This window comes from Lacerta agilis, chromosome 5 (genome assembly GCF_009819535.1).
Source record: "Lacerta agilis isolate rLacAgi1 chromosome 5, rLacAgi1.pri, whole genome shotgun sequence".
In the NCBI taxonomy this organism is placed as follows: Eukaryota; Metazoa; Chordata; class Lepidosauria; order Squamata; family Lacertidae; genus Lacerta; species Lacerta agilis.
Genome location: NC_046316.1, coordinates 40,934,227 through 40,947,962, shown reverse-complemented (window position 1 = coordinate 40,947,962; position 13,736 = coordinate 40,934,227). Strand labels below are relative to the sequence as shown.

The following is a 13,736-nucleotide window of genomic DNA, read 5'->3' as shown; positions in this document are numbered from 1 at the left end:
ATTTTGTCAAAGAGCAGAGATGCTTGGATGTGTCCTTGCTCAATTTCTCTTGCTGTCTGGATATGTCTGCATCGGAAGGTTTGGATTTTGTTCAGAATTTGCATGTTTTTGTTATCTGATTTAGGAGGAGGAGGAAGTCAGGAATAAATACTGTTACACACCCCGCTCAGATTTGTCTAGACTGCCCCATTCTCACGTTTACCGTGGCCATACAAGACCACCTGCCCTATTGTGAGAATACCAAGAAAGAGAAGGAGGAAGACAAATACACACCATCATATGACTCCTTCTGTAGTATTTGTGAGCATCTTGAGCTGCTTTGGGGGCTCTAATCCAAAAGTGATACAAATCAAATAAGCGAAATAAGCGAATAACAGATAAAGGCCATCTTGTGCCCGTTTTCTTATGGTGGTAATGGTTAAGGAAAATGGTGAATTTTGCTTCACCACTGGAAGGAATCCTAGATTCATAGCATAGATTTACAGGTGAGAGCTGGGCAAAAGTTCACTCTTCTGTGTGTGGAATAAAGATATAAGGAGCTTAGTATTATTATACTCGCCCCCTTCTTTCTTTTTCTCTTTTTTTGTTTCTTTCCTATCTTTCTTTTTAAGATTAGTTTGGCTTTCATTGTATTTTAAGTGGGAAACTTTTTAAAAAACTGACCCCCCCAAAAAAGAAACACATTTCCCACGTGAAGCTGCCTCTCCTGGACTTTTGCTTTCTTACAGCAGATGTAACTTGTAAATATAAATATTGTGTGCTTCTTTGAGTTTTCAGAAGCACAGGCAATTTGATGATTATTTGACAAACATCTACAGAATTCTTTAATTTATTAGATGTGTATGTTCATGTGCTTTATATTAATTACCAGTATTTAGGACTCTTAAAGGTATAACTTACACTTCCTGACTTTGAACCTCAGTTACTCTCCACTTAGCAGCATTACTGTTCAAACAGAATGCAACTAAACCAGATTCAAAGATGTGTCAAGGGAGCAAGAATCATATTAATCAATGAAGTGACCCTTGTTCACCACTGTGTAGCCTACAACAGCAATTAAGTCTTACCAGTGGATAGCTGGGAAAACCAGGAAAGAGGCACAATTGTACAGGACTTCCCTCTACCATCTCCCAAGGGGAAAGCTTTCTATCAAACCTACAATATACTTAAAGGAGACTTCTACTAAGCTCCAAAAGATCTGGTTTCAGAAACAGGTCAGTCAATCATGATATCCCATTTCTCATTCGCTACTCTCAACAGAACTTAAGAATTCCTTATTTGCTCTGTACAAACTCACTGAAACAGGATATTCTCTCTCATGTTTCAGTCCCATGTTTATACTACACACAGCTGTGCTTATAGGAGCATTGTGTTTTTTAACTGAGCACATATTTACAAAACTTTAAGTGTTACCTTTCCAGGAATCACTCAGAGTTTAGGACCTTGAACCATTGAAGACATTTCCCAAATTGCTCTCTATAAACTGATATTACAGTGACCTTCTAACACCCCAGTCCTAAGCATGTGGTGGGTCCAAAACAGTGGGTCCTAGACGCGAAGGGGAGTGGCCTTTGGGTTCACATGCTTCTTCATGCAAGGTAGCTCACAAAAGATGCATAGAAGATAACATCTGAACCAAGAATTCCCACCATTCATCTGAATGGAGTCCTTCTCCCAAATCCACTTGGGGGAACTGTGGGACGTCTTGGTACACTTAGTAAGAGAAGGAGAGAGAAAGCATAATAGCCTGCCTGTATCTTAAGATCTTCAGACGAGGCCCTTCTCCAAGTACCTTCCTTATTGGAACTGTGCTATAAAATTACAAAGGAGAGGGTTTTTTTCATCAGTGGCACATAAGTTCTGGAATGCCCTCCCTAAGGAGGCATAGCTGGTGCCTGCTTTACAAGCTTTCAGACCACAGGTTAAGATATTTTAATCTACACAGGAATTTATTATTATTATTATTTTTAAAAGTGTTATTTTATTATTTCTTTTGATGGTATTGATTTTTCTTTTTTGTTGCACATCATGATCTACATTTGTTGTTCACTGCTTTGATGAAGGTGAGTATAGAAGCATTCTAAACAAACAAACAAACAAATGTGAGCCTAAACAATACTTCTAATCCCACCATGCAAGGAAGTGATGACAACTGTTGGAAGTTTGAAGGGATTTTCTTTCAAACATTTCTTTCTTTTTCACAGTGTTAACAATTCCTGAATTCCTAGTTGACAAAGGCAGAGACCTAACGTTACATTTGATAGCACTGCTCATGTGACTAATTAAAAACAATATATATTGCAGCCAATAAATTACTATGTACTCTTACACCAAATGTGGGCTGTAATTTCTCAGAATAACTTGAAATTGTCTCAAAGGGACAAAACAGAAGTTGTTTCCTCAGTGTGCTAGCTTGCTCCCTCTACCATATCTTCAAGTTTAGTTGTGCTGAATGCTATTCAATTTGCTCAATTATTTATTGATAATCCAGAGCAGAAGTCATGGCAGCTCCGAAGGAACCACTTCAAAAAAGTTAAAATTATACAAACCAGTAGATAAGGAGGAAAGGGGACCAAACTCATCTAAACTCCTGTGCAAACGTTCACTGATAGACTATTTCCCCCTTTGAATGGATTCCTCATACAAAGCCTAGCCATTTGATGCATAGATGGTGAGGAACTTCAAGGATAGGAAGGAGGCAATGCACATGAAGTACAGTACTCTGAACACTTGCGAAGTATCTTCACAGTTAGCACTGAACAAGGCTAGAGCCAGCAAAGATCACTGGGGTGGGGATAGGACACTAATTTTGCTATTGCCTGGAAGTATGTGTGTTTGGCTCTTTCCACCAGTGCAAATGAGCTGTGAAGTTTTGTAACATATAATCTCTTCTGGTTTGCTTACAAATATTTTAGACTTTTATGTTTACATTGCAGCAATCCTGTATTGCATACCTGTCAGCCAGTGGACAGCGTTCCTAATGCAACTATTCAGAAATGTCAAACAAAATTTAGTAGGCAGCTTCATTTGTCAACATGAGAAAGGAAAAAGGAACACATGAGCCAAGATCCCCCAAACCACACAACCAGTGTGTGAGGGGTTGTTTATCTGGGGGGCGGGGCAGTGGGAGAAGCAGATTTTCCCCAGGCATTTCCAAGCCATGAAGTACACACAAAGCAGCCCTCTGTATCTCAGCTATTGTGAAATAGCAATATGATCAATATGGGCAAGCTAGTGCTGCATAGCTCCTAATAGTGACTAGGAACACCCTAGCTTTTGCAACAGCAATGGCAGCTGATTTGTTTTCACGCAGAATGCAAGGTGCGGGTGCTTAACTTTAAGACCCTCCACAGCCTAAGACTCACAACATAAAACCAATTCTCCCCATATGTGGCTGGCAGCAGTTATTTTCAGAAGGCTGGGCCCTGCTCCAAATGCCCTCACAATGGGAAGCAAGAACATCAGGTTTAAGGAACAAGGCCTTTATCAAGCGTCCTGAGTGCCCTCCTAGGGGAAGTGCAGAGCTTTTGTATTGTTTTGTTTTGTTTTAAGATGATGCAAAAAAGGGGGGTTCTTGGTTCACAAGGCATTTGGCTGTTTGTTTATTATAAGTTGGGTGCTGTTTCCTTTCAGTTGACTTTACTAACTTAGATTGCATTTAATATTTTTGTTACTGTGATCTCCCTTGAGCCCAGAAATGGAAGGATAAATATATTCAAAATAAATGAATAGATTTTGAAATTGTTGCTAAAGCTCAGGAAATTTGAAAGTAAACACAATGTACCTTTCTCTAGGGAACCAAATAGCATGCACTTTGCTGGAGATGAGACAGTATGGTTGATACATAAACCTGTAATTTTAGGACTATCCACATAACCGCATGCAGAAAAGTCGAACAGGGTGCTGACACAGTGATCTGACAGCCACCTCCATCATCTTGGTAGCACTTTCTCCTGCTATCCAACCAGATTATGTTCAAACAATAGTTCAAACCAACTCTCTTTGGGTCTGTGTGCCCACATACATGATCACATGGAGAAATTCAGAAGTGTAAACTGACACTTAGGCATCACTATAGATAGCAAATGTTTGCCGTTTTCTGTCTGGTACAAGTAACAGTTCATATAAAATATACTGGTTAAACGTAACATTCTGCAATAGGAAACTTATGTATTTAGCGTAGTTTTTCATGAAATAGTACTCATTTTCATTTTGATAAATTGTTTCAACATTTTAAATACTGTACAAATATTTAGTGTCATTACTGTCATTAAAGCATTAGACTAGGATTGTAACTGCCTTTAGATACATTAAGAAAAATCACCCACCCGGGTACAGAAATGTTTTAAAATCTTCTTTAAAAGTTATTTGTGAGGGAGACCTCACCAAAGAAGGACTTCCTGTATGAGGAACAGACTGATTTAGAGCGGGTGGCTTTCTATATAAATGGAGAACATGTGTAAGGACAAGGATGGTAAGGGACAGTTGATTGGGATGCAAGCATGTGAAGAACAGGTGCTAATATTTAGCTGCCATCCTGCTCAGAACAAAGCAGGATGGGAGTCAAGCTCCCACCTTCATGATTTAATCACAATTCAGTAGTATAATTCATCACCTTCCATCAACATCCTATTCACATCCTCATGTATCACCGCTAAAACTTCACAACTGGGGAAGAACAGTTTCTAGTGACAAAAGACACTTATTTAATAGTTTCAGATACCTTCCTAAATATTACATGGACACTGTAAAGATTGGTATTTATTAAAATTTGTGAAGCAATTTTCCATCTGGAAGATGAAATAAATAATTCAAGGAGTTGACAATTCTGTTGTCTCTAAAATTGCATATGGTTTATGAAGATGAAATTGTGCATCCTCATTGTTCACTGTGTGAGTAGCATTTCGACACCTTAAGTGAGGAAAAGTCATTTGCATTCAATTTTTATTATTATTTAGAAACCCGTATTGCCATTACTCATTTTTCTGTTGTAGGATACAGCAAGCTTGAGCACTACCCAAGTTAACACTAGGTTGCTAGTGGTTATCATCTGTCAAGCCAATGTGCACATTAAGTAACATTCACCAGCTGTGTGTAGACATAATGCCACTGATACCTCTTAACCATGGTTAAGAGGCCTAGGGCTGCCTCATTTTCCCTTCCAACCTACCTTCCCTTTGCACAACTAACTGTGGTGTCAAATTACATCAGCACTGAGACTAATAATGGTTACCATTAACCACAGTTAGCTTTTAATTAGCGATTAAAACCAGGATTTGAAGTTGGTTTCCAAACATTAACCTTGGTAAGTACAAGTGTAAACAAGCATGGTTGCAGCTGACAAAAAAAGGGATGAGGAAACATGCAGAAAACAGAAAGACAGCCCACAAACTACTTCCAATTTTTTTGACCATGATAAAGACGCCAGCAGCATCACATCTATTTACTTTAGCCCAAGGAGCATATAAAGACTCCTGGGAAGATTTCACAAATCCTGAAATGTCCTGGTTCTTGGGTGTAAAAATGGCACCCAATTTTTTTTGCCAATTTTGGGGTCTTCCTACAAAAAACACCCCACTCTCTAGCTCTCAGAAGGGCTTACATATGATCAATTAAAACAAGACAATCCCTATCTGTAGGCTTACAATCTAAAAATACATGAAAGACAAGGGAAAAGTGACAGGGAGGGAAAAAGAAAGTTTTAGGCACAAATTTCTAAACAGTTGTTCCTCTAGTCACCAGCTGGCATAGTTCAGGGGCAGGAAGTGCCTGATGGAACTGGACTTCCAGAAAAGCTAATGAAATGAGCTCTGTTTCCTATCTCTCCCACTGAGGCAGTCTGATGGAATGGTTGCCCCCCAGATGACAAATGTAAATGTTGTGATTATATATTTATCAGACTGGTGGTCTGGCAGGAGAGCTATCCCCTGTCTTTGTTGTTGTTTTTAAAGTATTGCCGATTTTATCTTATTTATTATATATACAGCTTAAAGAGTTTTCTGATTAAGGTAACTAACTAAAGTAAATTTAAAAAGTGCAAATTTGAATCTGAGCCAATCAGTTGTAAATATACTATGGACACAAATGTAACTTAGAAGTCTTAGGTAGACCAAGGGAGGATCCACAAGAACAGGTTGTGAGGCATCTATTATTTAATGTGACAATGTTGCTTGCATCACTTAGGATTGGCTCATACAATAATAATTATAAACTACACTTCGGTAATCAGGAACAAGCTGCCCGTGAAGGTTGGACCTGAGGGCTCACCCCCCAACTTCCGTCTTCACTTGTTATAGGGGAATGAAAGCTTCTATTTTCAATTTTGATTAAATCCCAGTTTCCTGTTACGTACAAACTCAGAGCACCATGAATTATTCTAACTCCAATTGCTTAAAACAAAGTAGGATTAAACTGTGCTCCTGATCTCCCCATCCCATATCAATGAGTGACAGAAAAGACATCTGAAAATTGTAAATTTACTGTCAACAAGTGGGATTGCTAACTGCTGCAGCTTTGTCACAAGTATCATAATTTAAAAAGATTATTTTAAAGTCTAAATTCATGACTATTCTATTTATTTTTTGTGTGCTTTCCAAAGTGTTTTTCTAGCCAAAGCTTGAAACTATGGCAGACGTGAAAGGCATTTAAAACAGTTGGCAATGCTGGGTTAGCAAGGTTAAGCTTTTACATTTTCAGAGAGAATTGCTTGGCAAAGGAATTAGTTTACAGCCCATCTTTGTCAGTGATGTTGCAGAGTTCCAGAATCAGAGGTGAAGGGCTGGGAAGCGAGCCTCCCCCAGTTTGGCAATAACATAACTTTTATGATATGAGCCCAAATCCCTTTAATTTCAGCTAGACTTGTAATTAAGCTTGGCAAATCTGATCTGCCCCCCATCCCCTTCCAGTAGCAGCAACAGTGTTATGGAAGTGCAATGATGCCCAAAAACCTGACTGCAAACAGAAAGCTGCTGGTGAAAAATTGTAAGAATTGTAATTATACAGGAACCAGCAGTCCTGACAAACTAAAATGCTCTGAGAGCTGAGCAGTTTGTGTTGGTAAGGTTTTGAGGACCAATGAAAATCCAAGGAGTAGCCCTATTCCTCCCTTCCTTGTTTGTCCATTCACACCCCTCCATACCTATATACCTGCTGCTGCTGCTGCTGGAGAGTTAGGCAATGGGTATGGAGGCTCAGACAAGCAAGGGCTAGCAGGAACAGATTTGTAATGATTTTGGAAAAAAAATCCCCAACCCCCTTTATCTTCTAAAATTAAAAAAGAAAACAGAAAAAAACTTGGAAAGAACGAGCCCTTCCCAGACTGATGTTAGACCAGTTTCCCTACCTCTAGTTTTCACACCAGCTCCTTGAGTTTCTTGTCTATGCCATCTTATTATATATATATTTTTTCATTTATAGAAGTATTTCCATACCGCTATTCATAAAATATATAAGAGCAGTTTGCAACAATAGTACACAAAACCACATAAAGAAGGTTAAAACCAGAAATCAGCTTACTATTGTGGAAAGATGAATTCCAAATCGCCTGAACAGGCCTGATGGAATAGAAAAGTTTTCAGTGGGCATTTAAAAGTTGAAACCTGCTGATTCTCTATTGGCTGAGTATTCAACAGTATTCTGCCGATTACACTAAAGGCTCAGTTTATAGCATTTGTCAAATGATCCCTGCCAACTCAGGGAACGACCAACGGTGTTCCTGCAGATTATCTCAGTGGCCGAGCTGGGATATAAGGGTCCCTGGATTGTCCTAGACCTAAGTCGTTCAGGACTCTTTAAATTAATACAAGGACCTTGAAACTGGCTCAGCTGTAGATACATTGGCTTGCATACATTAAACAAAATATATAATAACAACAACTTACTGCTGAAGTCAGTGTCACTGAGCCTGAATTGCTGTAACTGAAAAGGCAAAAACTGAAAGGCATGAAGCTATAAACTGAGTGAACTGATTTTTAAAAGACATCTCATTGAAGATATTCAATGGAATCCAACCTTGCACAGGTGGACTTCAGTTCTTCCTCAACTCTCTGGAATAGATTTTGAGGGTGCCATGGCTGCAGGGGGAGGGGGGAGGAAGGAGAAGTCCACTGCACAAGCAGGCATCTGTTCTATATGTGCATGGACAGCATTAGTTACAATCCATTATATATCATCAACGCAATCTTATGTATGTTTACTCAGATGCAAGTCACACTCTGGTTCAATTGGGATTGCTCTCTAGTAGGTGCATTACAACTGAAGCTACCAATTAAATCTTTGCATTTTAAAATCAAGTTCACTAGCAGCTTGTGATATCTATATACTTCAACCAATCTTTATATGCTAACATTGCAGCCAATGCGTAGAAATCGCTTCAATTTAAGGGGGAAATCTGATTAATAGCGCAAACCTTTACATGTTTACTTAAAAGTAACGGAGCGACCCAAGCCCCTGCAGGGCAGCTGTTGGAGAGCAGAGCAATTACCCCATATGCATCCCTGCCACTGATGCTGGCTGGGTTGAGAAGCAGAGGCATATTGTTGCTCCAGCCTGGAGCTGGCACAGCAATCATGTCTGAAGCCATCAAGTGTTGGTAGTGAAAGGTTGGCTTGGAATCTGTTGGAGCCCACATCTGTCTAGCTTCTCTTCCTGCCTTGGAACGAACATCCCTCCTCCAAGGGGTTTGGATTCCCTTTGAATTCAAGGGGGTTTACTCCTTAATAAGTGCATGTAGGATTAGAGCCCAACAATGTCATCTTAAATATATATATCTACTGAGAAGTAAGTCCCACACAGGACTGCAGCCTAAGCTATCATTTACACTGTGATTCAGATAACTTAAAAGTTAAGGTTCCCTTGGCATTCATTTCATAGCAGAAAATACAAGATAATATATAAACATTCTACCACTGGACAATTTTGCACCCCAACTATGACCTTGCAACTGTGCTTTTAAATGTTATATGCAGGTACTATTATTCAAGTACCTTTCCTGAGCATTATTTGAGAATGTTTTAAAATAAAAATTTATATTTCTTCATTATTAAGATACCCTGGAACTTCATTTAACCCATGTTTCTGTAATCAATGGATCTTACCTTAACTCCTAGATTAAATTTGCATTTTAAGAAGAGGGTGCAAATACCTTCCTTCATTGTTTTGGGCAGAAAAAGAAACAGAACAAAACAAGAATGCAGGGGGGAATTAGCAGAAGGTCCTACTTCAGCTAAACCTTTGCAGTGACTTCAATAGAAAGATAATCTTTCTGTGATTATGACCAAACCCTCTCGTTGCTTAGCAACACATAATTAAGGAATATGTTTTCAGATCCGCTTTGCAAGCTGGCCATTATCAGATGAAATTACTGGAGCAACAAATGTCATCCTCATGCAAATGAATTGGTTGTAGAGAAAAAATGTTTGACTCAAGAAGGAGGCTGCTCACATCTCAACAATGCTGTTGGTATTGTCTTATAAACAGACTAACACATTAAAAAGGGAAAACAGCTATAGATTCCCCCCCCAAAAAATATGCCCCCCGACGTCTTAATAAGAGTGATGAAGGACTAAGCGGTAAAGAGAGAGATATTCTGAAGTGTACAACATATTATCTATATTCAGAGGCATTTGTTTTCAGGGCACATAACATGTGTTCAAACCATTTCCACCATGTTTAGAAAAAATGCTTGCCTTTATCTTAAAAGTGCATGAGCTCTACTGAAAATTGTTGCACTCACAAGCAACCAGAAGCTATTACCTACAGTATGATTTGCACAGGGTCTCTATTTGCTTTTTGTATTATGTCTGTTCCTTCAGTTCCTGAAGGTACATTAGATTAAAGAGGCACTGGATAACAGCTGTGACAAAATGTTGGCCTTTCCAAAAAAAAAAAAAAAATTATTACTCCCAAATTGAAAAATTCTGAATTTGTTTACAAGAAATCATTCAGAAATTGTTCTACCTGAACAGTCTTTAGAAGCTTTCATTTACAACCAAGCCCAGTTCAAATGGCAATCACAAGGGCTCTTCTTTCCAACATTGCTAAAAACATCATTTTAAGCAAATGAAGCATTTTCACAACTCCAGCTTCAAATTCTTTCAAAAGCATTTATTTATTTTTAAAAGCAGTATACTCTGTTTCTAATATACCTGTACATATGGCATTCTCATATATTCAAGGTATTTCTACATATGTATTTATTTCACACGTCATGAAATCTAAACTAAGAGCAATCTGTGCTTTAAAAAGCGTAAGAGCAAAAGTGGAACACTAACTTTTATCAGTTCCACCTTTAAAATGACACTGCGTCATTGTTCAGACATTGTTTTCACACTCATAGATAGTATACTTTGGGGCATAAGCCAAATATAAGTACTTTTAAAACCATTTTATCATAAAGTGAGTTAAAGTATATGCTTAATTCTCCTATTGAAATCAGCAGGATTTAAAATATGCTTCACCGTGGTTGAATTGTGTCCTTTGTTAAGTCACCCCACATCACTCACTTTCAATAAACATGCAGCTCAATCCTAAAAATATTTACTTAGAAGAAAATTCCTCTTAATTTAAAGGGATTTAATCCCAGTAGCTGCACACAGTCAAATCTTACAATTTACTAATTTGAGGCAATTTCTACAATTTCATTGATGGCAAATGTTTTCACTGGGATTTAAATGAATGTAACTCATGCTGAGGATCTGCCAGTTATTTTCCTTCATTGCAAATTTAATTCCATGGACTTTATGTGCATAGCTTCATCAATGTTAGAAACTTATCAGCTTCTGCATTCAAACTAAAACCTTTTGGCAGGAAAGGAATTTTAGGAGAAGCATTCCCACCTTTTAATTAATTAGTTTCAATACTGCCCTTCATCCAAGGATGACGGTTTGCAGTATAAAAAAACAAAACAAAAATACATAACATGGTAACAAACGAAATAAAAAACCCCACCACAAAGTATTTATTTACCTAGTGGTTAATGATTGACTTTAGCATTAAATGTAGGCTTATTTTGTTAACTGCTTCTATAGCCATAAGTAATTCCAATAAGAAATCAACAGCATAGTGTTTTATTTGCAAAATCTTATTGAAAAAAGAAAGGGGAAAAGAAAAATCAATCCAAAAGGAATAATGATTACTGTCCAAGTTGGGGAGTTCCAGGATCACATCATTAATTACTTGATAAATTTCATCAAGGAAACACTAACTGTTTCCTCTGAAAAGCATACTTGTGCTGATAACAACTGGGGGAAATCAGTCTAAAAATGAAACCTTTCAGCCTAATTGCCCTAGAAAGTGTTTAGTGTCTAATCTTATGTTCCTTGCAAATAACAGAAGCTGCAAGAGTCACTGTGAAATGATGGTTTGGCACACTTGCCATTTCTATCTGCTGTGAACTAAGAAAATTTTTTAAAAAGCTAAATTAAGTCACACTGTGCATCCTCATGCTGGAATTATTTATTATATACCAGGTAGATTAATGACTCTCCAGGTTGGTGCAGGTAAGAATATATACATATATAATAGTTTATTTCTAAGGCTATGAGTATGCTGATCCCCCCAGTAATTAAACATGAATACAACAATTCTAAAAGAAACCTTATAAAGTAATATACTTTAAAGTAATTACTTGGTTCAGGCGATGCCATGGTGGAGACAATGACTGGTGGCCCTGTGCGTCTTGTGGTTTTCTGATATGGAGAGTGCTGCATTGGAAAACTTGGTCCTGCTGACACCAGGTTGGGCTCCATTTGGGTTCCTTGTTTTCGAATGAGTTGGGGACTGTTGTGAGGACTGTGCATTGGAGACAATGGAGGATTCCTTTCCCGCTTCATCAGCTCCATGGGTACTGTGTATGTGGTCGAATATGCTGTTTTGGGACTTGGGTGTGGATTTGTTTGCAGTGCATTCATAGCTATTCCAGCCGGAGCAGAATAGCCAGTTGCTTGTCGAGTGTGCATATTGCATGGGCCAGAAGCACTGTATCCAGAGTTGAGAAGAAAAGGAGCACCTTGATGGGGCAAGCCAGATGCAGGGTAAGTTGCAGTTTCTAGAAGGTGTTGTGTCGGAGCACTAGATGGACGGCGAGTTATTTCTGCTACTCTTGGGGACACAGGCTGCATAGAAGCAGCTGCAGGTGGGTGCATCACTGCACCATCTGCCATTGGGCTGGTGGCTGGGTGCATCGCATACTCATTCTGGAGCAATTCGCTTCGGTGACTAAAGCTGTTAGACCTGTGTCTGGGACGGATGATGGTGGTCTTCCTATCCTGCCTCTGCATCTGCATCTCTGCTTTGTAAATATGGGCAATTCTAGAAAGCACTCTTGCCTGCCCTAGATTCGGAGCAACTGATTTTATGTCATTCTCCTCCATCATCGCTAGCATGCTTGGAGAATCAAATCCTTGCTGCAGCAAGGCATTGAGCGTGCTTTCGGATACTCCTTCAGAACGCAGAAGTGCCAAGAACTCTGGATCCACATTCCTTTTAATGTCTTGTCCTGGGAAAGGTGGAGGCACCTGTGTTTGTGAAGGAGTTGTGGCTGTTTCGCAGCTGTCATAAGGAGCTTTTGCACCGACCGTCTCCCGGACTGGTCCATAACCACGGTTTATGCTTCCATCAGGCGCTGCCGTTGAGTTTGGATCAACTACCAAACATGTTGGGGTAACTTGCCTATTGGCTGCAGCATCTATAGATCTGTCCACTGTGTCATTATAAGCTGGCCGGTTCAGAAATGCTGGAGGTTCTGCCCCGTACCTGGGCATTGGAGGTTCAACACCATACCTTGCATGAGAAGGATCTCTGTTTCGAATCCTCTGTGCCTCAGGGACCATCTTAGTCATTGGATCTCTATACATGCGGCTGGCTTCATGTGGGGCAGGTGACCGCACTTGCATCTGATCCCAAGCCAATCTGCCATAATTCGGTAATGGTCTGTTAATCATGTGGTCTCTATAGTAGCGTGGATCTTTAGGTGATCTGGCAGCTAGTGAAGGGTCACTGTAGTAATCCTGAGGTGGCAAGGAACTTCGTGCAGACATCGTAGGCTGTCTGTCGTAGTAAGCAAAGTCAGGGACGGAACCTTTCCGCAAAGGACCTTGGTGAAAAACTGGCTCCTGGTATGGATATGGCTCCTGCTTCATTTCTGCACCTCCCTGCAAGATGATATCGTGTGGTCTTTGGGTTGGCTGCTCATACCAAACTCCCTCACCACCGTAGGTTAAAGAATTCCTTCTCCCCGGAGGTCTCTGGTAGTCGAACGAACTTTCATTCTCCCAGTTGCCTTCATACCATCCTGCAGCATCCCAGCTCTGAGAGCGGCCAATGTGTTTGCTTGGAATTGGCATTGGTACACAGCAATGCTCAGCTTAAATAATGGCAAGCAAGCTCTCTTGTTAAAGCTTCAGTTACACGCATAAAAAAGCAAAAGCAAAAAACAAACAAACAAAATGCACTGTATTTGAATCCTTCTGCGGCTTCAAGAAACTGCCCAACAGGTGGTTTACGATTTCAAAGTGTTGCCTGAATTATTAATTCTTCGAAACATAAGTAGACAAAACACAGAAAGACCCAACAGTAACCCAGCCTGGCTCCAAAAACTGCAGAATGGAAAGGTCTTTCCTGTACAATTCAGATACAGAAAAGGGATGCTGCACTTAATCCAGATGGTTTATCCCTTCCTGCTTGGGATGGCTTGCTCACATGGACAACTAGTCAAACAGTGTGTGCGGATTAAGGGC

The 13,736-nt window shown here is 39.5% G+C and overlaps 1 protein-coding gene across 4 annotated transcripts in view; it reads right to left on the bottom strand.

Moving 5' to 3' along the window:
• The window catches only part of CTBP2 (C-terminal binding protein 2), a 203,407-nt gene that overhangs the window by 50,544 nt on the left and 139,127 nt on the right, over positions 1-13,736 (bottom strand). Inside the window, exon 1 of one of the 4 annotated variants that reach the window (XM_033149445.1) lies at positions 11,627-13,358. The exons of the other annotated variants lie outside the window; for them this stretch is intronic. Coding sequence (XP_033005336.1) covers positions 11,627-13,343 — 1,717 coding nt within the window. The 5' untranslated portion in view covers positions 13,344-13,358. Of the gene's footprint in view, positions 1-11,626; positions 13,359-13,736 lie in introns of those variants that run through there. 4 annotated transcript variants of the gene reach the window in all.